At 33.8% G+C, this 25,224-nt stretch overlaps 4 protein-coding genes across 4 annotated transcripts; 2 read left to right on the top strand and 2 right to left on the bottom strand.

The window, feature by feature from the left end:
* The first annotated feature begins 1,561 nt into the window (after positions 1 to 1,561).
* LOC130810575 (F-box protein 7) lies at positions 1,562 to 7,672 on the top strand. Its single transcript, XM_057676682.1, has 11 exons — positions 1,562 to 1,822; positions 3,296 to 3,379; positions 3,524 to 3,636; positions 4,481 to 4,597; positions 4,684 to 4,780; positions 5,280 to 5,353; positions 6,104 to 6,157; positions 6,268 to 6,369; positions 6,511 to 6,569; positions 6,852 to 7,059; positions 7,535 to 7,672. The coding sequence occupies exons 1-11, from the start codon at positions 1,813 to 1,815 to the stop codon at positions 7,592 to 7,594; spliced, it is 978 nt and encodes a 325-aa protein (XP_057532665.1). The 5' UTR covers positions 1,562 to 1,812; the 3' UTR covers positions 7,595 to 7,672.
* A 294-nt stretch (positions 7,673 to 7,966) lies between these two features.
* On the bottom strand, positions 7,967 to 9,405 carry LOC130810576 (acetyltransferase At1g77540-like). The gene is made up of 2 exons (XM_057676683.1): positions 8,983 to 9,405; positions 7,967 to 8,107 (listed from the first exon to the last, which is right to left on the bottom strand). The coding sequence occupies exons 1-2, from the start codon at positions 9,241 to 9,243 to the stop codon at positions 8,036 to 8,038; spliced, it is 333 nt and encodes a 110-aa protein (XP_057532666.1). The 5' UTR covers positions 9,244 to 9,405; the 3' UTR covers positions 7,967 to 8,035.
* Positions 9,406 to 11,458: 2,053 nt separating this feature from the next.
* LOC130809824 (BTB/POZ domain-containing protein At1g21780) lies at positions 11,459 to 16,688 on the top strand. The gene is made up of 4 exons (XM_057675654.1): positions 11,459 to 11,732; positions 11,831 to 11,976; positions 14,846 to 14,961; positions 15,730 to 16,688. The coding sequence occupies exons 1-4, from the start codon at positions 11,563 to 11,565 to the stop codon at positions 16,333 to 16,335; spliced, it is 1,038 nt and encodes a 345-aa protein (XP_057531637.1). The 5' UTR covers positions 11,459 to 11,562; the 3' UTR covers positions 16,336 to 16,688.
* Positions 16,689 to 16,960: 272 nt separating this feature from the next.
* On the bottom strand, positions 16,961 to 24,661 carry LOC130809823 (chlorophyllide a oxygenase, chloroplastic). The gene is made up of 9 exons (XM_057675653.1): positions 24,197 to 24,661; positions 22,482 to 22,715; positions 21,695 to 21,799; positions 21,255 to 21,530; positions 21,015 to 21,162; positions 19,716 to 19,900; positions 19,522 to 19,634; positions 18,284 to 18,578; positions 16,961 to 17,636 (listed from the first exon to the last, which is right to left on the bottom strand). Exons 1-9 carry the CDS (start codon positions 24,284 to 24,286, stop codon positions 17,472 to 17,474), a joined length of 1,611 nt encoding a protein of 536 aa, XP_057531636.1. The 5' UTR covers positions 24,287 to 24,661; the 3' UTR covers positions 16,961 to 17,471.
* Between the last annotated feature and the right edge of the window lie 563 nt (positions 24,662 to 25,224).

Below are 25,224 nucleotides of genomic sequence, written 5' to 3'. Positions count from 1 at the left end.
TAACAAAACGCTACGAGTAATACAATTAAACTCATAATGATAAGGAATGCTTCTAGTATTTTATTTATATTATCGGAAATTGGATTGATGTGGGTGTTTGTAGATGTATTGTTTGTCATGGATGGTTGAAGGAAGAAGGAGATGAAGAAAAAAAAAACTTATTTATTGTGTTTGGGATAAGGTGTGAGTGGTGTGTGTGTTTGTGACGGGTAGAAGTCCCTATTTATAGGGGGTAAACAGGTAAATTTATTTATTTATTTATTATTATTAATTTTTTTTTCAGAATCGAACCCTTGACGACTTACTTGAATTATAATTTTCGGACCACTATGGCATTCATCCTAGGGTGATATTTTTACAATTAGAAAAGGGTTTTATGTTGTCTAGTAATAATGTATTCATGTGTGCTAAAATCTGTGTTATAGGTAAATTAAGACAATTTATTATTATAATGTTAAACAAAATGAAATCAAATAAAATCGTTATTTATTATTATTTGAAGGTGAAATTAAATTTTATGAGTTTATTAAGTGATTATAATTTATAGACTAAAATAACCAAATGCATATGCACATAATATGATGACATGATCAGATAAATAGAGATAAAACCGTCCATAAAGGCGATAACAATGCTAAATTAGCCAGTCCATAAAGGCGGTCATTACAAAATAATATTAGCCAGTCCATATAGGCGGCTGAAAAAGTAAAAACGAACATAAAAATTAAACGACATTATTAAAGTAAATTATTTATGGGTTAATAATCTGAAAACGTTTACTACTAGTTTCTTCGCCTTCGTCATTTTTTCTTTTATTACTTTCTTGTGGGACTGTAGGATCATTAGTAGGTTGGACTGGTGGGTTATCAGTAGATTGTGGTGGCTGATTAGTAGGTGGTTGTGCTGGTGGATTAGCTGCATTATTGAGACTAGGCATTGAGTTTTCATTTATATGGGTATTATTTGGATTATGTCTTCGCAGTTGGTTTGAATCACTATTGTTAAAAGGTAGGGAGAATACAAGGAGAAAAGTAGTATAAGAAATAAACTTATATCAGTTTATCTTCTATTCCATTCACTGTTAGCTGAGTTGGTAGTAACATATATACAATTTTCTTCAAGGATAAAGTATAGAACGGTGTTAGTAACACCTTGAATAATAATATTGATGTCGTTTGATTGTTGGTCCATATTGTGGTTAAAAAAATGTTATAATGTTTTGAAAAAAAATATATTACCTTCTTGGATTTTGAGAGTGAAAAATGGTGCTGATAACGTGTTAAAAGGTAGTATAAGAGATAAACTTATATCAGTTTATCTTCTATTCCATTCACTATCAAAGTACTGTGGAACTTGAACATATATATAGTGCAAGATGATAAAGGGATACAAAAGTGTTACTATTGAAAAGGATAGAAAAACCCACAATCCAATGCATTCAATGTGTTGTCCCATCAATCACAACAAATTATTAATATTAATTTTTCCAAAAATTTATTTCTTCTACTTATTTTCTCATTTTACTCTCTTTATTTTTAACATTTGGGGTGTTATTATGACATTTTTGGTTTATTGGAGGTTTTATTTTAGCAAAAAAGAAATCCACATCTATGCGAGATAGATCGAGCTACAATTCAATATGGATTACTTTCTCGTCCATAGTCAGGAATGGAGGGCTATTTTCGGGTTTCCATAGCGTAATTCATATCTCCTGTCCCTCTCTCTTCCTCTTCTGTTTCTTTCCTACTCCATTTTCCTTTCATCTCCTGGTTTTTCCAGATAATTCCCAGGTGTTGGGACCAAAAGAAAAGCATGGCTTCAGGTTTGAATATCTCTCTTCCATTCATTTGATAATTAAGTCGATTGCAATTCAGTTTTTCTACTAGTTCTTTAATTAATTAAAAGAAGCTCCATTTTTATCTGATTCTCCTTGAATTTGATCAGTTTTGATTTTTCCTCAACATGGTTTCTGTTAGAATTTACATTTGCTTCAACTTCCGTAAAATTAAGCTTATTTTTTTTGGGTGGGTGAGAATTGTTGATGGGCAATAAGTTTATCATAACTTCATCCAGAAGCTTCTAAACTAATTGAATAATTCTTTTAGGTATTACCCTCTACAAAAAGAATTGAATTTTGAATGAATAGAACACTCAGAGGGTTTGATATTGAGAGGAATATTCACAAAATTGGGTACTCGATAAACATTCGGAAATTGATTATTCTTATTTGCGAACAAAACAACACCAAGCAATTATGCTTCCATGAAGTGATATTTAACCATAAAAATACAGAAGCCCTAATTTATGATAAACTAAATTCTGGAACTTTAATATTATATCTAGCTTAGAATAAGGACACTACAAAAAAAATCCTAATTCAACTCTCTTGATTGCTGATGGACTCTTGGAAAATATTAAAAACCTTTTTGTAGTGTGACTTTCTAATATTATAATGTCGAAAATATCGATTCATCACAAGAATATGTTGACGAGTTTCCTACTCAAACTCTGACTTTGAAGCTTTGAAACCCTTCCACTCTGTTGTAGCATTCACATTTTATGAAATTCCAACTGTTTATGCACTTATCTTAGTTTTATAAAGCTTACCTAAGAATGCCTATGGCAAGCTCCGTGGTTGAGCAATGGGTTAAACGCCTTGATAAAGCTGGACAAGGTGATTCCTTATAGCGAGCATTTTATAGCATTGTGCAAAAATAAGACCGTATTGCACCATCCGTGTTGTAAAGGCTTTTAGAAAAATAAAACCCATATTTACTGCGTTTTAAGGTTGTAAAAAGATGTTAGCGTTTTGAGCTATTTTGAGTGATATGTTTTTGGCTGATATTTGCTACAATAAACGCATGACTTATGTTATCGCATCGTCATATCGTTACCACGATCGTGACAATAACCACATTTTTGCATTATGCTTTATAGCACCTAAGTTGAGTGGCTCAAGGCGCATTAGAGCGTCTTTTGGTCTTAATTTCAGCAGGGGCCATTTGATACGAGCACCCAAGAACTCTTGTTTTTTATTTATTTCTGTTTTCTTTTTTTTTTTATCTACTTCATCTCGATTTTGGACTTTTTTAGTTTGTTTTTTTCCTTGAGTAATGAGAGGCCTCACATCCTAAAGCTAGCACGTTCACCTGGCACCTAGTTTTTGGAAACTCTTAGTACCTTAGAAAACCTCACGCCTTTTAAAACTAAGACGGGTATACAATATGGTGAACAATCAAAATTTTGATCAGAAATTGCAAATAATGGTTATGTATTGTACCTTTTACATATGCAGATTTAAACTCTACAGTTGTGGCGGAACTAGAGGCTGCTTACCATTGGAGAACTGCATTCTTTGTAACTCAAAGGCCATGGCTTGGTAACTTTCCGTTTCTCTTCCCTTACAAATTTACTTCTTCTGTATGATTCTCATTTTGCCGTTGTCTTTGCATACCTGTCTATTAATGTAGCTTCTCATTTAGCCATACCCATAACAACAGAATTGTTAAATGTTTTGATGTAGATCTCTATGGAGTGAGGGTTAATCCAGTGGCAGCATTTGGAAGTGTTAGTAATAAGCCTTCTCATGATCCTGCACTTATTCATCGCGTGCTGCCTGATGAGTTGCTTCATGAGGTAATGTATCTAAGCTACATTTTACTTGTCAATATCCGTTGTTCCTGTTTTGTTCTGTACTGATACCTTTTACTTTTGAAATACGTATAAAATTAGGTGTGGTTTCTATGTGGTTATTTTGAATGAAATTTATCGAACTATGTCATATTGATTGTTAAGTTCATTTCGTCTCTGGATTCTGGACTTCCAAATTAAGTGTTGTCTTAGAAATTTTTTTGGGTAAGAAATTTGTTGAATATTTTGAATTTGTTCACTAGAGAAAATTGTATTCCTTTTTCAAATTTACATCAGGAATCATAAAGTACTCCTAGTATTTATTGTTTTCAGTGTTGCTAAATGGCTCTTAGTGTTTATTGATATAATAAGTTGCTTTGGAATCTCAAATTAACATATACTTTCTATCCTATAATTCAGGATAAAGTGACAATTAATTAGGATTGAAGGTGTACATAAGGAATGGATATGATTTATTTATTTTTTTACATATGTCGAGAAAGAAAAAGGTATCCATAATGATTGAACAATTTAATCAGTTTTCGCATTGTTATTCAATGATTCATATAGCTTTTCAGCTTCTACCGCCCTTCCCCGTCCCTTCAACCCCAGCCTCAACCGCAACGGCAACCAAAACCGTAACCCCAACCCCAGCCCTTCCTCTTTAGGAAAAAAGGTGACCATGCTGTAGACTCAAAGTGATTGTTAAAGTACGTACCTATGTTGTCGATCAATGAAAAGGTTGACTTGCTCTGGTTAGGGGGTTGGTATTTTACGAAATGCAATTTTTTCTCAAATTCTTCCCTGCCCATATCGTTCCATATTCAATGTTTTGATCTCTTTCCGGCAGATCTTTGCAAGAATGTCTCCTTATTATTTGGGAAGAGCTTCTTGTGTCTGTCGCAAATGGAGATACACCATTCGTAATCCTATATTTTGGCGCAATGCATGCTTGAAAGCTTGGCAGGTTTAAGTATCCACATTTTCTCCATTTTCCATTCATATTTGTCTATTCCATATTTACATGATCTGAAATTGGTGATATTGTTGAAGCTTTTTGGAGCTGTAGACAATTACAAACTTTTGCATTCAAAATATGAAGGGTCGTGGAGAAAGATGTGGCTCTTGAGACCAAGATTGCGAACGGACGGTATATTTTTCTTTTCAATTAAATCCTTTTCTTATAGATTACAAACTTTTCACTACTTGTATATCTTTTTGAAGAAGACACAAGCTATATGCGCTTGTTAGTGAGAGAATATGCCATCCTTTAAAACTTCTGCTTGGTGTGCTCAAGTTAGAGAGGGAACTAACATTTAATGGACAAAGTTTTTATATTGCTAATCAACATATCAGGGTTTATCCTACAGAGATTGCTGAGTCTCGTTTTTTGATAGAAAAGAAATGTCTTGGATTGTTTTATTTGACATTTTGACTTGTTACCTTCTCAAAAACTTACATAAACAATTTGGATTCCTTGAGAAGGTTCTTCGGTGTTATGCCATAATCTACATTGATCATGCTGCTCACGACAATGAATAAATGTAGCTAGAAATTAGGCTTTTGAACATTTTTGTATAAGCCCATTTCATAGTTCAGGTAACTGATATTATGTTGAGGAGATTACAATTTATTATTTGTTGATGCAGGAATTTACGTTAGTAGGAATACTTATATTCATACTGGAGTTGCAGAATGGAAAGTTACAAATCCAGTTCATTTGGTAAGCTGTTCCCCTAGCCTTTCTTGTAAGGGTTTTTTAACATTTTAATCTTTAGAGCAAAACAAGGTGCACCCCTTCAACTTGCATAGTTGAGCGAAGATGAATAGATAATGTAACAATGGATTCTTGACTTGGATTTGAATTGGGTTCTCTGGGATGATGGCTATGTAGTACATAAGTAATGAGGACGCAGACAATTGGTACTTGTCTCTCACAAAAAAATTCTGCTCTATGCTTAATGAATTTATGTTTGATATATAGGAACATACAAGACATATGTGCATGGTTGTAGAAGAGCAAAGATGTCAATTTCATATCTGGAAGCTCTTTTTTTTTTTTTTCCCTCTTTTGATTTTTGTTTAATAATTTGGTTTTCACTCCACAATAATTAGTTGGTTCTGATTTTTAGGATTTGGCTATTTAGGTAATATAGTTGTATATTTAACTGTCAAAATTAAGATGTTCAATTTGGGCTATTCTGATCAAAGAAACTCAAAATTAGCTATTTAGATGGAGATCTCTTTGTTATCACTAATAAGGGTAAGGTTGCGTACAACCATCCAAATCCCGTCAACAAGTGGGAGTCACTTAATGACATTGGAATAAAGGAATGAAGTGGAATGCTGTTTGCCGATGTAGGTTAAATGCCTAAAGGATAAATCAACCTATTGTTGACATAAGATCCTGGATATAAGAGAGCAGAAAGTGCTTCCTCTTGCTTCTTATATAATTCTCTTTTCTCTTGCGCAGGTCTGTTATTACCGATACATAAAGTTTTACCCCTCGGGAAGATTTCTGTACAAGGTTTTGTGATACAGCTTGTTCCTTTTAGTACACCGAATCTGGTAGCTGTTTTTATTGTCTATCACAGGACTGCTAAATTCATCCTTCTTTTTATCTTTTTTGATTGCCAGAATTCTTCCCAGAAACTAAAAGATGTAGCAAAGCTAATGAACTTTCGAGCATCTAAACCGGAGTGTATTTACCGTGGACAATACACATTGTCTGATGACAAGGTATTAAATATTTGTGTATAGATGTTTTTGTAGGCCAACAGTGCACATGAGCAATGCACCCAATCAGAGGTGACTTCGATGTGGTCATGCATCAAATTAATTCACTTGCTAAACTTTCGGGCGGGCTTTCCTTGTTTTCAGGTTGAAGCAGCACTTCTGTACCCAGGCATGAGGCCTACTGTTTTGAGAATTCGATTAAGGTAATTCGCAGAATAGCTCGCTAATGCTGCATTAGCGATCCATCATTTGCGTGATTTTGTAAGCGTAATGCAAACTTATCAACTCGTATCTTGGAGCTTCTGTGTTCAATTTTCATAAGATGACCAAAATGGTTAAGCTGGTGGTAGTTTAGTTGTCGTGATCGATAATCTGATTAAAAGTTGTTTTACTCCATTTTGATCTTGTTGTGGGTTTTGTTTTGTAATTTATTTATGTTCAGATTAGCTCGTCCGTTGGACTAATCCTTAACTTTTTACTTTCAGGCTGAGAGGGACAACAGTTGGAGCTAACAATAGAATGGATCTGTTATCACTTGTCACGAGCGGTGTTAATGACAATGAAGCCAACCGCGGCGAAGACATGCTTGATGTAGTTGAAGGATGGCAAGACGATGAGACACACAATCCTGATGTACCCGCAGTCTCGCACAAGAGGGGCTTGACTCCTTTCATCTTTGTTCCTTTTGAAGAGGTACGCTTGTTCTTTTTCGTTATTAGATTTTAGGATCGATTCAACTCCAGATTAGTTATGCTGGTAAACAACAGCTCAAGATAATGGAACTTCCCACCTATTATTCTGCTTGCATTAAGAGTTCAAATTCTTTGAGGGCAACACTGTTATCTGAAAAGCGTAAAACCAATGTCACGTAATTGGCTAATCTTCTCATGAATCGCGAATCACAAAAAGCGAATTATGGTTGATTTTGGGCTATTTTTGAATCATTTTGAGCGAATCGCAAATTGAAACAGCGAATTAACTAGTGCATTATGTTAACACTGCGCAAAATAATTCACAGGCATTATTCTTTCGGTTGAAAAGCCACTTTCAATCATCTTCATAAAATCAATCGGATGCTTATGAATCATGAATCATCATCCTTTTTCAAATCATATACCATTCAATGTTTTTTGGTTGGTGAGATTGTGACTTGTTGATTGTGAATTAGGTGGAAACTTCGGTTCTGAATCTTCCGGTGGAGAAGATGGATTTCTTTGTGCCTGACTGATACGTGGACGTCAGGTTGTAGGCTGCATGTTGTACTAAAATTATCAATCTATCTCCAGAATAAAGTTCCAGACTCACATCAGTTATCTGTAAATAGCTCCTAATGCACGTATGCAAAAGGGTCGGTTCTAAATTCTGTTCGGTTCATGTATGAAATTTTAATTTTGTTCAAGTATGGACATTGTATTATGTTCGTTTGGGCGAAAAATATGATTTAACGCAAATACATGCTCTTATTGTATTATAGAAGTATTTAAGAGAAACATTGTATGCCTGAACTGAACAGAAGATGAATGAAACATACTGCTATGAAATGAAGGAAAAGAAGCAAACAATTTATTTCTAAGTGAATCATATGATATTCAATAATATCATCCCTTTCAGATAGAAGTGGAAGCTTCTTGGCCAGGATGATATAGTGTGGAAGCTTCTTGGACTAAGTTCACAAGCTAGATTTAGCATCTCCTTTGTGCACTAAAGACTTCCATGATGGATTTCTTGGAAGAAATGTGTCCTGCCAAAATTCAAAAAAGATTTATAGTTGTTCCTTCTAATTTACAGCTTACTAGTTCACATAAATATATTTTCCTACACTATCCAAAAAAAACCCTTTATTATCTACACATTTTTATCATTAGCTACAAACTTCTAAATAAAGTAAAAAAGATGATGAATTATATATATATATATATATATATATATATATAACCTGTAGTACACAAAACTAACAAGGATTATTTGATCAAAAATCTGTTAATATTGAATTGTGAATGAACATATTATATTTATAATACATGATAATATCATGGGTTATATAATGAAAACTTCTGTTTTGATTAAATGTGAAATTTGTTTTTGGGTATGATTCACGTTGCTTTTTTTTGGCATAATTCACTAATCACTATTAATTTTTATGTTATGTTATTTTCAAAGTGAAATTTTATTTGATTTATATAATGTAATTTTAAAAGAATTATTTGTAAATTACAGGTTAAAAGTTTAAACCATATGTAAAATTACATTCTAAAAATTTAGCCTATCTACCAATTACAGTTTCAATTTTTATTTATTTATTTATTTATTTATTTATTTTTCACTTAGAGCCACCAAAGTATTAGTTAGGTTGTGTTGAAGTGTCGCATGTATAAGTCAAGTCGTCCCACATTAGAAGAAGAAAACAGCATAATTGGCTACAGTGTTGAACTTCTTTTGAATAGCATATGGCTTTGCCTAAACGCATTTCCTAAATTCTATCCGGTTAAAAACTTTAAATTGAACAACGCTTAAGCCTAAATTGATGTTGATGATGATAAATCATGAAATTGAAATCCCAAATTGTATGAATTCGAAGAACCCTAGAAAAAAGAAAGCGAAGGAAGTAAAACTTACAGAGACATAGGAGCAAGAGGGTATGACAGTGAAAGAGTGAGAATCGGCATGAGTGAAAGCAGCAATACAGAGGTGGGAGGCCAATCCAAGTCCTCTTTTGGAAGGAGGGACAAAGGTGTGAAGAATATCCATTATTTGGGAATCGCCATTGTTGATGAGATGGTACTCCAAATAAGCTTTCTTGTCTTCAGTCTCGAATCTTTGTTTGTTTTGATTCCATACTATTTTGAGTTCCTCAGTTCCTGCATTTTTATTCGCCATTTTTATGTATTTGGTACTGGTTTATCACTTTCGATTATGGCCTATAAATTACTCGGCGGAGGAAGGATTCAAGAGCCTGAAGGGTAGTTTTGTTACCATGGGGGTTGCGTACGTTTACCAATTTGATTAACAAGAAGGTATTGAAAGCGGTCGTCTCATATCCAAGACTAATTGTTGAATGGATTTAATTATATTATAATATTTTATAATATGAATTGATCATTTTAAGATTAATACATATCAAAATTGATTTTTTTATAAGTTATAACTTAGCATTGAATTTATCATTTTATATATAATTGATTATTTTATGTTTTGAATTGATCATTTGAACGTCGAAATTAATGACGTTAAAATAAATGATCTATTCAAGGTTATAAACTTGTAAGTAAAAATTTGATCACTTTTAGGTCAAAATTAAAAATTTTTTTTGATTTCTTCTAAAAGTTATAATTGATTATTTAATTGATCACTTTACATGAAATTGATTAATTTTAGATTTTAATTGATTATTTAACTTCAAAATTAAAGACTTTAAAATAATTAATCTATTTAAGGTTATAAATTTGTAAGTAGAAATTGATCACTTTACCGTCAAATTCATCACTTTTAGGTTAAAATTGAAATTAATTGATTTATTTAAGATTTACTTTTAATTGAAATTGATCAATTATTCACTTTAATGTTAGATTTGATGTTTTTAAGGTCAACATTAAATTTTAATTTTTTTTTTTGGTTTTTAGGCCAGTATTATATCATTTTTGGCTTTTAGGCTGACCTAATTGTAACGCCTCATATTGAAGTGCTCTCTCGCAAGTTTTTGCCTTTTGTTTGATTAAGATTAGAGGTGTAAAAATAGGCCTGACGATTTGATATTTTTCGGACCTTGTAATCGAATTTGACTTGATCTGATTTCAAAATGAACTTAGAATTATATAAAAATGAATATGAACATAAGACTCGATATTAAATCCACCCAAAATACCTAATCTGAATCGATCCAATAACCCGAATGAACGCCTCAAATTAAGATTATATTTTTGAATATCTTACGTAAAACTACATTTATATTTAGACATTTTAAAATCTACATTTTTCAATATTAATTTTTGGGAAATTTCAACTCTATGTTTCAGAAAGGTGATGGCAATACATTTCAATTAACTTAAACTTCAACAATAATCACTAGATCTAGTCCTAATTTATTGTAATCAATATCATCAAAATGATAATAGTACAAAATTTAACACTACTTTCAATGTAGAATGTAAGACTAAAAAACTCATAATTTAATTTTATTTTAAACTCTTAGTTCAAGTGTCAATTCTTTTAGCTCGGGGGACGATTTTGATCATCTTATAGCCTACTCTATGGCTTTCACATTGAAAGATGAATTTACATTAGATGTGCAAGGAAGTATGAAGGATTGATATTCGGATGACTACATGGTGTGATCAATATGGTGCATGTAGGGTGCATTAAAGAAGGCAAGAGGTGCCTTAAACAAGACAAGGAAGAGATTGGTTGGGGAAGGAAGGTGCCTTGGACGAGGCATATCTTACGAAGAAGCCAATGAATGCATGGTCTGCAGCAAACACTCGTTCGAGAGGGCATGGAGATCATCTGAGCGGCGGGCAAAACACGAGTTTTGTTATAAGCTTGCTTGGTGGACAAATCTTAAGCCGTTTGGGATTAGGCTATTTTAACTAGTTTAGGGTCTCTATAAGAACCCTAAATCAGATTGGAATGTACGTGGAAGGCTGATAAATAGAAAGCAACTAGGGTTGAGTGCCAAAAGAGTTTTCTTCTTTGTATTAGAGTGTGTTTCTAGTAAAGGTATAAAAAGTTCACAAATTCTTGTGAGAGACGATCTCTTTGAGAGACGAACTCTAAATGGACCGGCCTATTATATATTTTTTAAAATATTGTAAGTAGGCATTAAAAATGATGTAAGCAGACATTTAAGATATTGAAAGTAGGTATTAAGGATACAGTAAGTAAGCATTAAGAACAATTAAGTAGGCATAAAGAATACGATAAATAGGCATTAATCTTTAATGGACTGGACTTGACATTGCATATGTTTAAAACTTACTAAAGACCGAAAAAACAAAGAGATACGAATGAAATAAAGAAAAAAAATCTAATAATGATACTCATTATTTTTTTGTTGAATCATCATAACGATCCCTTGTATTAAATGAGTAAAAGTTCTTTTTCTCAAAACAAAAAAAATGTCAAGGTGTTCATCTTTAATTGGATATTGGATAGGAGTATTTCCCTTCTAGTTATACTAGAGTATATAAATTTCAATAAAAGATGTATGAAAGTGCTCTGGGTCTCTCTTCAGCACTACAACAGTCAGTTAGAGAGAAAATGGGGGATACCAAAGTTGAGACAATCTCAAGACTTGCTCAGTGGAAAATTGACAATTTTGGTCCTTGTTCTTACAAGAAATCCGATTCCTTTAAACTTGGTCTTTGGAATTGGTTTGTTTTCTAATCCTTACTTTCTTTTTTGATTCTGGGTTTAACCCACAATTTCCTCATATTGATTACATTTGTTACAATTACAATCGGAATTACAGGCATATAGCTATTGAAAAGAATCGGTATTTGAATGTAAGATTATTCCCAGAACCATCAAGACAATCAAAAGATCAGCCACCACTTGCTCGTTTTATTCTAAGAGTCTCTAATCTGGGTATCAGTCGAAGACCTTATATTTCTCCCGGTATGTGAATTTCAACTGTCCTTCCTCTAATTTCTCTCTTTTTTTGCTGGGTTTTTAAAATTATCTACTTTTGATGATGATCAACTGTAATCAGTTGTTTGAAGGCTGTAATTTTTCTGGGTGTTTTAAGGATTAACTGTTACTGTGATCCAAAAAAACATCTTTTAGTTGGTGGGCTTTTGTTTGTTTCCTGGTTTGTTTACTGTTGGATCATGAAATGAAATTTCTCTGTTCATATGTCTGATCATACATTCTGACAGGATTAAGTTTTGATATTAAGAAAGATAAAGGCTTTGCAATTTGCAAGTTTTCACAGTAGGTTTGATTGCAAGGAGAGTATTATATGTTTTTGTTTAGTTAAGTTTGTAGATTATGAGACATAAAAGCTGATTGGCTATTGGGTTCAAATGGTGTTTATGTGCACTAGACCACTCATACTCTGAGGTGGGTTTTAAGTACTCCAAGTTATGAGGATATTGAAGTTAACTGAAATCATTCAACTTGACGGCTATCCAATTTAGTTGTGGTTGTATACGTCCAATCCCCAAAAAAACAATGTTTTTTACCAAATCGGAAACATCTTTGTTATCACTAATAAGGGTAAGGTTGCATACATCCAATCCCTTAAACTCCACTTAGATGGGAGCCACTTAATGACATTTGGGTAATAGAATGTTGTTGATATGTTTGATCATTTATCTTGATATCATTAAATTATGATATTGAAAATGATATGTCAAGAGTTTGCAAGTTTTCATTGTATGTTTAACGGTTATGAGCCTGTTAGTGATTTTCTTTAATTAAGTTTGTAGATTTTGAGACATAAGCTAATGGAGATAACGAATGTGTATGGGTGCATGTGCGCTAGACTGATTGAATTCAGAGATTGGTTTAAGTATTTTATCTTTCAACTATCGCCTTTATAGAAATATACGCCTCCTGTCCCTATGAGAAAACACCATATGACTTACAAAAATGTGAGAGCTTTTTGAGTCATATGGTGCAAATTCCGAGGGACAAAGAGAGTATTATTTTTTTCTTACTCTCTATCTCTAGGCTAAGAGCAATGGATGATTTAGGCAAATTTAGATGATGATAATTCTTTTGTTAGTAATTGTACTTAGTTTAATGCTCATCGTGTATTTAGAAGCAGCTCTTGCAGCTTATTTACAAATGTGAAGGCATGTCATACTATGATTCTTCACATTCATCTGAGGCTCGTAGCTTAGTTATTAGTCGCCTTGTTAACTTGAAACAGTTTAGGTTTCCATATGTGAAGAAGCTACAGGGGGAAAATCTAAATGAGAGAAACAATTAGAAGAAATTATCATTTTTGTTTCTTAAACTTTCGTTTCTTATTATGTGTGTGGCTTTGTAATAGATAGTTGCGCAAAATAGAAGATTAAGGCACAAAATCAGAAATAATTAAGGGGAAGAAAGAAAGAAATCTACGAAAGAAATTTGCAAGGCTCCAAAAGAAGAATTCTAGTTCATTTCATTCATCAGCCCCAAACATTATTACTTCATAGGTATTTATAGTCATAATGGCCTAACAACCTGATATTGGATTCCCTTCTAGAAATACCTTTTCTAATAGATTTGCTAATAAACTATTACTCCTTTGTTGAGTCAGCATTATGCTATTTTCCAATTTCCATTCATTACAGGCTTTTCGACCATTTCGTTTCATTAACAGGTTTCCTGAGATTTGTATCCCTTTGAAGTCCATCTGATGTTTCCATGCTGTTATATGAAGTGTTTTTCTTCTCATTGTAGTCTTGTGTAGCTAAAGGCTAAGCCTATTATATAGAAGTATGTCAATTGCTGTTTTTTTGTTTCTTTATGCGATGATATTCATGTAGGGATGTAATAATTAAATCTGGTTAAATTCACCAAGATTTCTTTTAAATGATGCTTGTTGAATGTTGATTGTGCTTGGATGTCTTACATTCGTAAGAGATTTGACCGTCAATTTTTTTTTACAGATGCAATTATTTAAGTCGGTGATCCATTTATAAAAATCTTGATTTGTTTAATCATGTCAGAGATATTGATATTGCTTATCTCACTTCTCTAATCTTTTCCGAAACATCTGGCTTAATTATAGAAGAGAAAATTGCAGAATTCTATTGTCGTTGAATTTATCTGACCTGTGCCTTTTTGCGTATGCTGGTCATCTGTTGTTGTTTTTGAGGATCATACATGCTTTATGCATCTTCGGAAGCTTTTTTTTAGTAATTCAATTTTCTTTCTTTTTATAGGTTTGAGATACTTGCTAATTATTGCAATTTATTGGTCCAAGATAAGGCTACTGTTATGAATACTTCAATTGTAGTGTATTCATAGTCAATTTTATGAAAGAACAGTCTTGTATAGGTCCTTACTAGCCGCTTCTAGGACTGAATGCCGGATGCAACTTTACTATATCAACATAAGACTATGTTGTACTAGTGCAACTATTATTAACTGAACTATGTGTAAACGGTGGTTATGACTAACTGATACTTTGACTTAGATTAAGTGTTAGCCATTTCTGACTGCCGTTTTCTCATGGCTTATCGCCTTCGTGGTTCACCCTTTAGCCATAACTACTCACTTGTCACCTGTGGCTAAGACATATAAATGCTTATCGCTGATACATGTAGTGGCTGAAGAGTATCTTGTGTTTTCCTTTTAGAACTTTTCGGCAATCCTGCTAGCTGAATATGTGGTGATATTGGTGGTCAATAGCTTTGATAAGGAACTTCTAGTTTCATATTTAGACTCCAATAAGGGAAGGGTCTTGTTTTCGGGGGATTGTGTAAATTTATATTTTGGGAGCTCCACAATAAATAAATGAGATCAAATAATGTACTTTGCTCTTTTGCAGTTCATGAGCGACTGCTTCGTAACAGCGATGATTTTGTCTGGCCAGTCGACACTACGTTTTACGGTCGCTTCGTCATTGATGTGGAGTTTCTGGACTTGAAGACCTGCCCACTTAACGTAAGTCCTAAGTTTATCATCTTTTAGTGATGAATGCACAGTGTGTTTGATTGCTGTTAATAAATTTTCTTTGAAATCTAACCATCCTTCGAAACAATGGATATTAATGAAATTTTCGACTCTTTTTAATTAGATTTGGTTTTGTTATATGTTTGACATGTCAGTTTAAACTAAATATCCATAAATGAAATGAAATTATGATAATCTGGAATTTATTTTCCAAAGCCATTGCAATCAGAATTTCTTCATGTATATTGTTTGTCTCAGTTTGTATTTTATAGTCTTTGAATACTCTAAATGGAAGAGACTATTGCATCCATCGGTAATCACTTTCTGTTTCGCTTAAAGAACCCATGTTGTATCTTGAGTGTGGCTCTTGGACACTTCATTATTTATGCCATATTGTGAAAGTCTTATACTTGGACACATACCAAACTTGGACAGTAGCCAAAATGAGGATTGCAGCAACATCAAATGATGTCGATAATATTTTAAAAAATTTTCTTGAGATTTGAACCCGAGTTGATGAATTCACGTTGCAAAGCTTCTACAAACTTAACCAGCACATGTACTAGTACTTCTAGGTATATGATTTTATATATTAGTGAATGTTGTTTGTTGACATCATTGACTGACCTTGAATCCGCTCCTTCAAGTCAGAGCAACATAGTTCCCAACAATTTTCAACTGTTGAGCATGGTCTAATTTTATGTTATTGAGTTTTCTGTTTAAAGAATGTTTGGTACCAACCCTTTTATCACTTCACAGGGGGGTCAAGCGATCTCAATATGGCCAGCTCAAGCAAATATGCAATCTTTAGCCACTCAAAGTGCCCTCCAAACGCTGTCTCATATGCTTGACGATGGCATCCATACCGATGTCACTATTACCACAGCCGATGGATCCCTAAAGGCGCACAAAGCAGTTCTTGTAGCGTGTTCTCCTGTATTCCAAAGCATGTTCCTACACGATCTAAAAGAAAAAGAATCTTCGAACATCGAGATAGATGACATGTCATTGGAATCTTGCATGGCGCTGCTCCGCTACATATACGGAAGCATAAAACCCGAGGACTTCTGGAAGCACAGGCTTGCACTTCTGGCAGCCGCAAACAAATATAATATGATTGATCTCAAAGCGGCTTGTGAAGAAAGTCTGTTGGAGGACATTAACACGGGAAATGTGCTAGAGAGGTTGCAGGAGGCATGGCTATATTCGCTTCATAAACTAAAGAAAGGGTGCTTGACATATTTGTTTGATTTCGGAAAGATATATGATATTGAGGATGAAGTAAGCAACTTCTTCCAGACAGCTGATCGGGAATTACTAACAGAGATGTTTCATGAAGTTCTAACAGTATGGAAACCAACATGACTGCCCGCGATGATGCTTGTCATATGTAAACTTGTAAATATTGACGGGTTTCTCTCGGTTGTTTATGGATTGAAAATCGATACAGCGTGTAGCCTGTATTCCTGTAAAACTGCATAAAATTATGTTGTATAACTCAGTGTAATGTTTGTGACAGAGTCTATAGAGATCAATGGTAAATGCAGATATCAGTCATTGTGTGATTTAATCTTTAGGCTCATGTAAGGTAGGAGAATGACATACCAATTATTTGGTGGAAACAATAGAGGTGGCTAAGGCAAGTTCAATTTTACAAACATTATTAGAGACAGTTTCACTGTGAGACGCAAAAGTATTAAAGGAGCTTAATGTCGTACTTTCTTTTTTAATATTCTTTCTTTTCCTTCTCTAATGATAATTTCACCATCTCAACTCAATGACAAGTGTTCTAATGCTAAAACATAATATCGTCCCGACCCCATTGCTGGCTGATTCGAAGTTGTTTATGATAAGTGAAATTATACTTTTCTTTCGGTATTTGGGATAGGCTACAAAACCAAATATGTCTGCTGTCCATCCAGTTTGACCAAAAAGCTTTCACATTTTTTCAGATAAACTGGCAAAACATTAAAATAAATAAAAGTACGAGTTTTGATTGGAAGATGACAAGCTTCATTCATTAGGGTTGCTCTTGGAATTCAAAATTGATGTATAATAGCTGTTCTCATCCTGAATATTACTTCACAATAGATACATATCAAAAACCATAAATAGGACATGCTTAATGTACAATCATCTATCCTAATGGCTAAAAATTACAATAACTTACCATATAATTTTCTTCCATATTAGCCTCCCAAATGGGAAGTGAAAAAAAGGTGAAAAAGATGGATTATTGAATTTAGCATTGAACTGTACACCTGACAAAACAAATAGAAGCATACATACTAAATTACTTATGCATGCTATTGACTTTGCCTCACATCATCCACAATTTTCGCTTTTCCAAGACTCGGACAAACTTCATTACGTGCTCCACGAAAAAACCTTAAAACTAGCAAGTATGTGTTTCCCATGACTGAAAAAGGGCCAGCGTTTCACCAACAGAAGAGTGAAGTCAATTTGTCAGTTTGTTACGTTGAAGTGTTCTCACATGTAGTTTACTCCGTAAAGGGAAGTCGTTTCTCTCCTCGTTCAACTGCATCTCTCCATTGCCTATATCTGACTCCAAGTTTGTCGTAGGGCACAGGCCAGTTCCAGATGTTTTCTCCATTGAGCATGCGTTCTTGTTGTCCAATCACAAGCCTTAGATCTTCGTTTAGTACCTAAATAGAGTAATAATATCTTAAGCTATAGCGCTTTCATGTATTTCAACACCTTTCATATAAACAAACAAAAAATTTTTCGATTGACGTTTAATTCACAGATAAAATCATCATCATCATACCCAATATCCCGCTCGAAGGCAGGATCTGGGTAAGGAAAGGTTAAGAACAATTCATACCCGTACTCCCTTCACAGGGAGGACTAGGGAAATGTGGTCAAACTTCGCATCCATGTAACAGGATAGATAATTCAAATTCACTAGTTGTATCAAACGTAGAGGTGTGAATACGAATCAAGTTTCAGGTTCGGGTTGAAAATTGTCAAGTTCGATCACATCTGTTTTTCACACCTCTAATTACAACAATTTATTACCGCAATTCCATGAAGTCGCTCCTGCCTAAGCGATGTGCGGAAGGGTCAAATATACGCAACCTTACCCGTGTAATAACAAAGAAGTTGTTTCTAATTGACCCTTGTTTGCAAACATCTTGTGCGGCTTCACTAAGTGCACGTGATGTAGTGAGCCATTTTGCACACTTCTAATCAAATCTCTTAAAATTTACACGTACAACAAAAACAGGAAACTCAAAAAAGCGTGTAAAGCTGGCAGTCAGTTTTAAAAGAAACAAAACCTTATAAAGAGTACCTTTTCCGCAAAGTGCCTCCACAAATGTTGCATGAAGGGAACATGCTTCAATATTGGAGCGAAATCTAGTGACATTCTATAAAGTAATCTTGTTTTCTGTTTTGATGCGGGCAAACAAACATGAAGCTGGTGAAGATGTGTTTCACATTGTTTGGTACTCTGTCCTTCCAATTTTCCCGGCTTAGAAATCCCGATTGTAGAAAGCACCATACAAGGTGGTCTGAACTCCATATCTATGGGATAAGGGTCCCAGTATCCCTGAAGTCCAGACGCTGGCGTCAAGAATTTCACTAAACTGCAACACAAGGAAATTCCAATGATTAAAGTATGAGGTGGGTACACATGGGTGTCTATTTGGGTCTATTTTTAGGTTCTAATTGGAAAACTTCGGGGGATTCAACGCCAGATCATGTATTGACAAAGGTTGCATCATGGTGAAGCCAAATTATGAGCCACATTGTGTTTATAAGGTCGGTTTAAAGTAGATTCAAGGTTATTTTGTACACCTCGCAATATATCAAACTACTCCCTATATTTTAAAGTGCCTCCACAAAGCTTTTAAACCTTTAAAGCAACCCAAAATAACCGGAAGGCCCTAATATTGAACTATATAATATGCACCCATCACCCCTAATGCCCTAAATTATCAGTGAAAGGTTTTACAAAGAGGCGATATCAAACATGTTTTCTAACAATTCGTACAATTCAACTGTTCAAGAATACCAAGCAATGAGACGCTTGATACCCAGGATCCGTGGGTGTGACAAAGAAGATACTGAAAACTATGGGGGACAACATAATTATGAGTGTTCAAAGGCACAACCGAGACATGGCTTGTTGTCTACATATAGAATCGTGCTACAATCCACCTTCTTATTTTGGCCAAATTCGAAATGTCCACACTCTTTTCAGAAGTCGGTATCTGATCTGGGTGCATCATATTTAGAATTGGTTTCGAAAATTAACCTTGATTGTTATAATTGTATGCTCAATCACTTCTCAACCTATGTTATTTGGACTCTGGTATTGATGTTGTATGCTGGTACGTGTCCAAGCATCGGATACGTCTAAATATTCAATTTTACGCCTAAATTGAAGTGTCAAAGTGCCATACCAATGTCCGAGTATTAAGGATCGGACACGAGCAAGTGAAGCAAAATGAAGAGTTCGAGTAACATAGTTCTCAACAGTTCAAAATGTAGGATCAAATCTAGATTTTGTCAACAGGAAATGCAAACCTTGGAACACTCCATCCTTTGGCAAATGTGGAAGTATGAGTGAAAGGAGCATGTGCAAGGTCTAGAAGATTATCCATAAGTAGCCCATGTTCAACTGGAAGTTCCATGACTATCTGCAAGTATTACAAGAGATTAAAGATGGCACATATAGATTTAGTTATGGTTTTCTACACTACTTGTGTAAAAAAGTTTACCTCTGCATGAATTACAAACCCTTGAGGCGGTAGAAGTGAAGGAAGCGTGGCAGTCGGAGGGTCAGTGCCAGGCCAAATCCAAATCATTCCTTCCTGCTCAAAGCAGGGCAATGACTTTATTCTGACATCCACTAACTTCGTCGATGGCATTTTCACACATTTTCCATCTGTTGTGTATTCCCATCCTGAAATACACCCACCATTGCACTCTAATTATCAGCATATAACGTCAACGTAATATACATTATCTTTTTCATGTGCCATTTTGTAACTCAAGGGTATTTTAATGGATTTTAAATAGACTAAAGTGATTGCCGATCAAAGTTGATTGACTTATTAAAATATGATCAAAATCAAATTCTCCGATTCACTAGTTTATTGGTTCACGTGGATATACTGGTTCATGTAGCAAACCCCAATCTTTTGGGATGAAGCAATGTCACATGATTGGTGATTCTGTTTGAATCGTTGTAGGGATTCGGATTCGCGATTAGCTAGTTGACATATTTTTGTTCGTTCGCTTAGGTTGTTTGGTTTGATTTTTAGGTATTGTTTAATTTAATTGTAATACATATAAGTAGTCATGACATTAATTTAATTTAATTGTATTGTATTATAAATAAAATAATGTGATTGTAAAAAAAAATAATATGACATTAAATAATAGAAAAAGAAAAGTTAAAATGAGTCTAGCCCACTAACCAAATAACATTGAAGGAAAGAAGATAAAAAAAACAAATGTAAACCCTAGACATGGCGGCTAGAGTGAACGTCAAGAAAAATCAAATCCTTCATAGCCAATAAGTTGTTTTCTCAATGCGTCTTTGTTTTCTGTCCTTTTCTGTTCTTCTCTTCAATTTATTCAGTTCTTTTTTTTTCTTTTCTTGGTGTCAAATTTTAAAGCTTGAGAAAGCATTGTCGTTGACGATTTGAATAGGGCATCAAGGCGATTCAATCGGCGAACGAACCCCGATTCGGGCCGATCGAACCGGATCATGATTTGTGGGTAAAACCATCGAATCATATGACACTGGGATAAAGGCGTAGTTGTCCTAGTTTATTACCAAAAGTAGTTGCCAAAATTTTTCTTGTTCAAAAGTAATTTTCACGAACAAAAACTTATCTGTACTCATTTTTATTGATCGCAAGTTGGTAAAATGCCTAACTCGGCCAACTTATAATAATGCATGTTGGTAACTAATACAACTTCTACAATATAACTTATTTTTATTGATCCCAAGCTAGTAACGAGCAATAAGATGCTTCATCCAAGTACATGTAATAATGTCATTATCTTACCATGATAAGGGCATTGGATACGACCTTCATGGACAGATCCTAGATCAAGAGGGCATGCTCTATGAGCACAGGTGTTTCTAACACACCCTGGTTTGCCATCTTTCCCACGGAAAAGAACCCAGGGCTCTTCAAAGCATTCTATTGGGACCTACAAAAGAGAAAATCCAAGTAATTCAGCATATGTCCACGTGCATTAGAAAAAGAGAGAAAAGATTATGCTTTATGGTTTCAATAACTTACCATAGTGTCTTCCTTCAAGTCTCCAGAAAAAGCAACAGGGTACCAGAAATTCTTCAATTTGGGATGATAAGATTTGACAGGACCCGATACATCTAATCTTTTACGAGGCAAATTCTTTTTAACAGGTTCCGAGGGTTGTGTGGAGGTACTTGCTGTAGCAGGCGGTTGGTCGGTTACAGTTGTGGCTCTGTCTTGTAACAATCTATCATTAACAAGTTCCTCCATGTAAGCTAATTTATCTAAAGCAGCTGAAACCCGTGCTTCAGAAATATGAACCTGTTGTTATCGACACAAATATGGAAAAAATAAATTGCTTTAATCAGACACCGAATTTTCATCCTCTTCAGAAAACGGTCCAGGTTGCTGAGATTCTAAAAAAAAATAGGAGCAAATGACTATGACGGGCTTGGGCATAATTTCGTCAACTAAACACTCTTTACCTGCTTATGAGCTTGTGAAAGCTCATCTTGCAACCCTGCTAGCTCCTTTCTCAATGTTCCAATGGACTTATATTCACGGGCAAGTGGGTTTAGTACCTCCACAACCTAAATTCAAAAGCGTCTGAAAGTGAGAAATACAGACTCATAATTAATCTTCAAGGAAATAAGTGAGTACCAATCAACTAAAACGTAACTATATACTCACATATGGAAAAATTGCAGGAGGTAAGGAGAAGACGTGTAAAAAGCATAAACTAATATGAGACAATAGAAATCTAAACATCTAATGACAAATGTAACTCTTCCCATGTTCTTCTTCGTCTATTATGTTTAAGAATATGAACTTATATTGTAAAGCAAAACTGGTGGATCAAACAAATTATTTAAATTCCTTGTCTGTTATGTTCGATTTGGTCTCTTTCTCATTGTACCGGTTGCATGGGTATATAGCTACGCACCACAGCAAGAAACTGGAAAGACACTTTACCACAACTATTATTAGCTTTCTTCCTTGCTACTACCTTACAGTTGGAACTTAGCAATGAAATTTTTATGTTGAAAGTTACACTTTTCTACAAGCTTAATCATATAATTGTTACATACTTCTGAATAAGTGTCACATGATTTGCTAATCTCCTCGTGAATCGCAAATTGAAAGAAGTGAATTAAGGTTGATTTTGGGTTATTGTTAGGCAAACTTGAGTGAATCACGAATTCAAGAAGCGAATTAGCTAACGAATCATGTTACACTATTCTAAATAGAACAACCTGCCAGAAAATCACATACCTTTTCATGGAGGAGCATTATCGTAAGCACATCCTGTCGAGCTCGCCAATCCAAGTATTGAATATCAAATCTTGCGACTTCCAACGCTTGATTCACATCCAAAAACTTTCCTTTATACAGTGGGGCTCGAGGTCTTGGATCCTCCACATCAAAAAGTGGCCCCCATGAGCTCTTCTTGTCTATTGATCCTCCATCCTCTCCAAAAACAGCAAACACGCCAATGCTTCCTTTTACCTGGATTAATTAAGCAAGCTGTTAGAAAATACAAAAATTCAAAATTTTGATTTGCACTCTACCTTGATTATAGAAGTGACTAGAAATTATCCAATGTAATGAAAGAGCGAAAATACAATAACAAAATCTAGCATGGATTTTGAAGGAGGTCCAACATAGACAATTTACCATGTCCCCAAGTCAATCAAAGAATAGGAAGACCATTACTACTGTCTAAGGATCCATAAATCGAATTAAAATATTATTAAAATGACCATTATAGTTCTAATTTGGTTTCAATGTTTACAGAATGCATTGGACCAAAAAGGATTATATTTGGTGCCTTTTTATATCTCACCTAGTGTCACATGATTCACTATCTCCTCAAGAATCACAACTCACAAAAAACAAATTATGGTCGGTTTTGGTCAGCTTTTGGGTCATTTTGGCAAATCGTAAATTCAAAAAGCGAATTAGTTGGCGAATAATGTTACACCCACCACTTCTTGGTTTGTCAAATAATATCTTACAAAATCCAATAGTGACTCTTACCTACGCAGGGTTTGGGAGATCGAGTGTACGCAATTTTATTCTTGCGATAACAAATAGGTAATGAATACTTTAAAGAACATTGATAAGTTAGCATAATCACTAGAGCACAAGACACAATACATAACATATAACACGATACAAAATCTCAAATTTCAATCCATTTACAAGATAAGACCTCTTCTCACAAAAGCTCATCCTAATGCAACGACAACAGCGTTGCTAAGCCCCCAAATTCTAATCCCACAACAACTAATTATACAATATGATTTGTAATCTTACATTACTAAGATTAACCAGTTGAATACACATCCAAATAGTCAAATCTTCACCCACATAGTCAGGAAAAAAAGGTTACCAATACTCATCATCAACTCATCACATGGAGCACAATTACAAAAATCAACCAGAGTAGAAGACCCATATACTGATATACTCACATATAAAAGGGTAATCATTCCCTTACCATTTTAACCACATTCATAAACTAAACAATTCTATAAGAACTTGGGTATTGTGCAAACCATCTTTTATTCACGCACTTACCATCCCAAAACCATATGGCAATGGGAGGAAAGACTCCGGTGACTTATAAAGGGAGCATACCGTCTTTTATTCATCGACGTGGGATAAATCATTCAAACAACGTGGATGTCCTCAAAACAACCATCACGTTTAACCAAACAAAGAATCATCCTAATAAGGAATGATCTACCCAAGTACCTCAACTTCCAGCCATTCAGTCCAGGACAAAATCACTATGTAACCAAATAAGCAACAACTCCTTAGGCATAGAATCATAACAAAAATTGATAACCCAAAAAAAATCATCAAATAAAAGCCAAAGATCATATCTTTCTTAACATTTACACCACAAAAGAAAAACCCCACAAGTTAATAAATCAATTACTGATCAAAAAGTTCATAATTTCCAAAAAAAATAAACGACATACCTTTCTGGGATTAAATTTAGAAGGACGACTAAGAAAGATAGGAAGTGAAAGAGCAGAAGCAGAAGCAGCAGCAGCAGCAACAGCATTCATGGCGGTTTTTTTTTTTTTCCAACAAACCCCCAAAAAAACAAAGGGGGAAATGAAAATGTAAGAAAAATTGGTAAGAAAATTAGTGGGGATTTTCAGTATGAGAAAATGTTGGATAAGAGGACGGTATTAGACGCGATCTCAGTTGGCCTGCCATATAATGCCACATGGCAATGTGTGTTTCACTCGTGGCAGTGTGCTGCTCCACATGACTTAAGTTGGAAAGAGAGAGAGAGTGTTTGAGTTCCTATCAAATGCAATTGGTGGGGCTTAAATATCTACTTATCTTAGCCAACTTGGAATTTGGATTCTCTAGATATCTCTCCTAATCTCTTTTGTCCCTCTCTTCTATCTCTCATCTTACATGCTTTAGCAAAATGTGATGGTCATATTAGCAAACATTAGGAAAATATCCTATTAAAATATATATACATATACATATATATATATATATATATATGTATATATATATATATGTATACATATATATGTATACATATATATGTATATATATATATATATGTATGTATATATATATATATATATATATATATATATATATGTATATATATATATATATGTATATATATATATATATATGTATATATATATATATATGTATATATATATATATATGTATATATATATATATATATATATATGTATATATATATATATATGTATATGTATATATATATATATATATATATCTATATATATATATGTATATATATATATATATATGTATATGTATATATATATATATATATATATATATATATATACATATATATATATATACATATATATATATATATATATATATATATATATATATATACATATATATATATATATATGTATATATATATATATATATGTATATATATATATATATATGTATATATATATATATATGTATATATATATATATATGTATA

Source organism: Amaranthus tricolor, chromosome 4 (assembly GCF_026212465.1).
Source record: "Amaranthus tricolor cultivar Red isolate AtriRed21 chromosome 4, ASM2621246v1, whole genome shotgun sequence".
In the NCBI taxonomy this organism is placed as follows: domain Eukaryota; kingdom Viridiplantae; phylum Streptophyta; class Magnoliopsida; order Caryophyllales; family Amaranthaceae; genus Amaranthus; species Amaranthus tricolor.
This window is presented reverse-complemented; position numbering and strand designations above follow the sequence as displayed.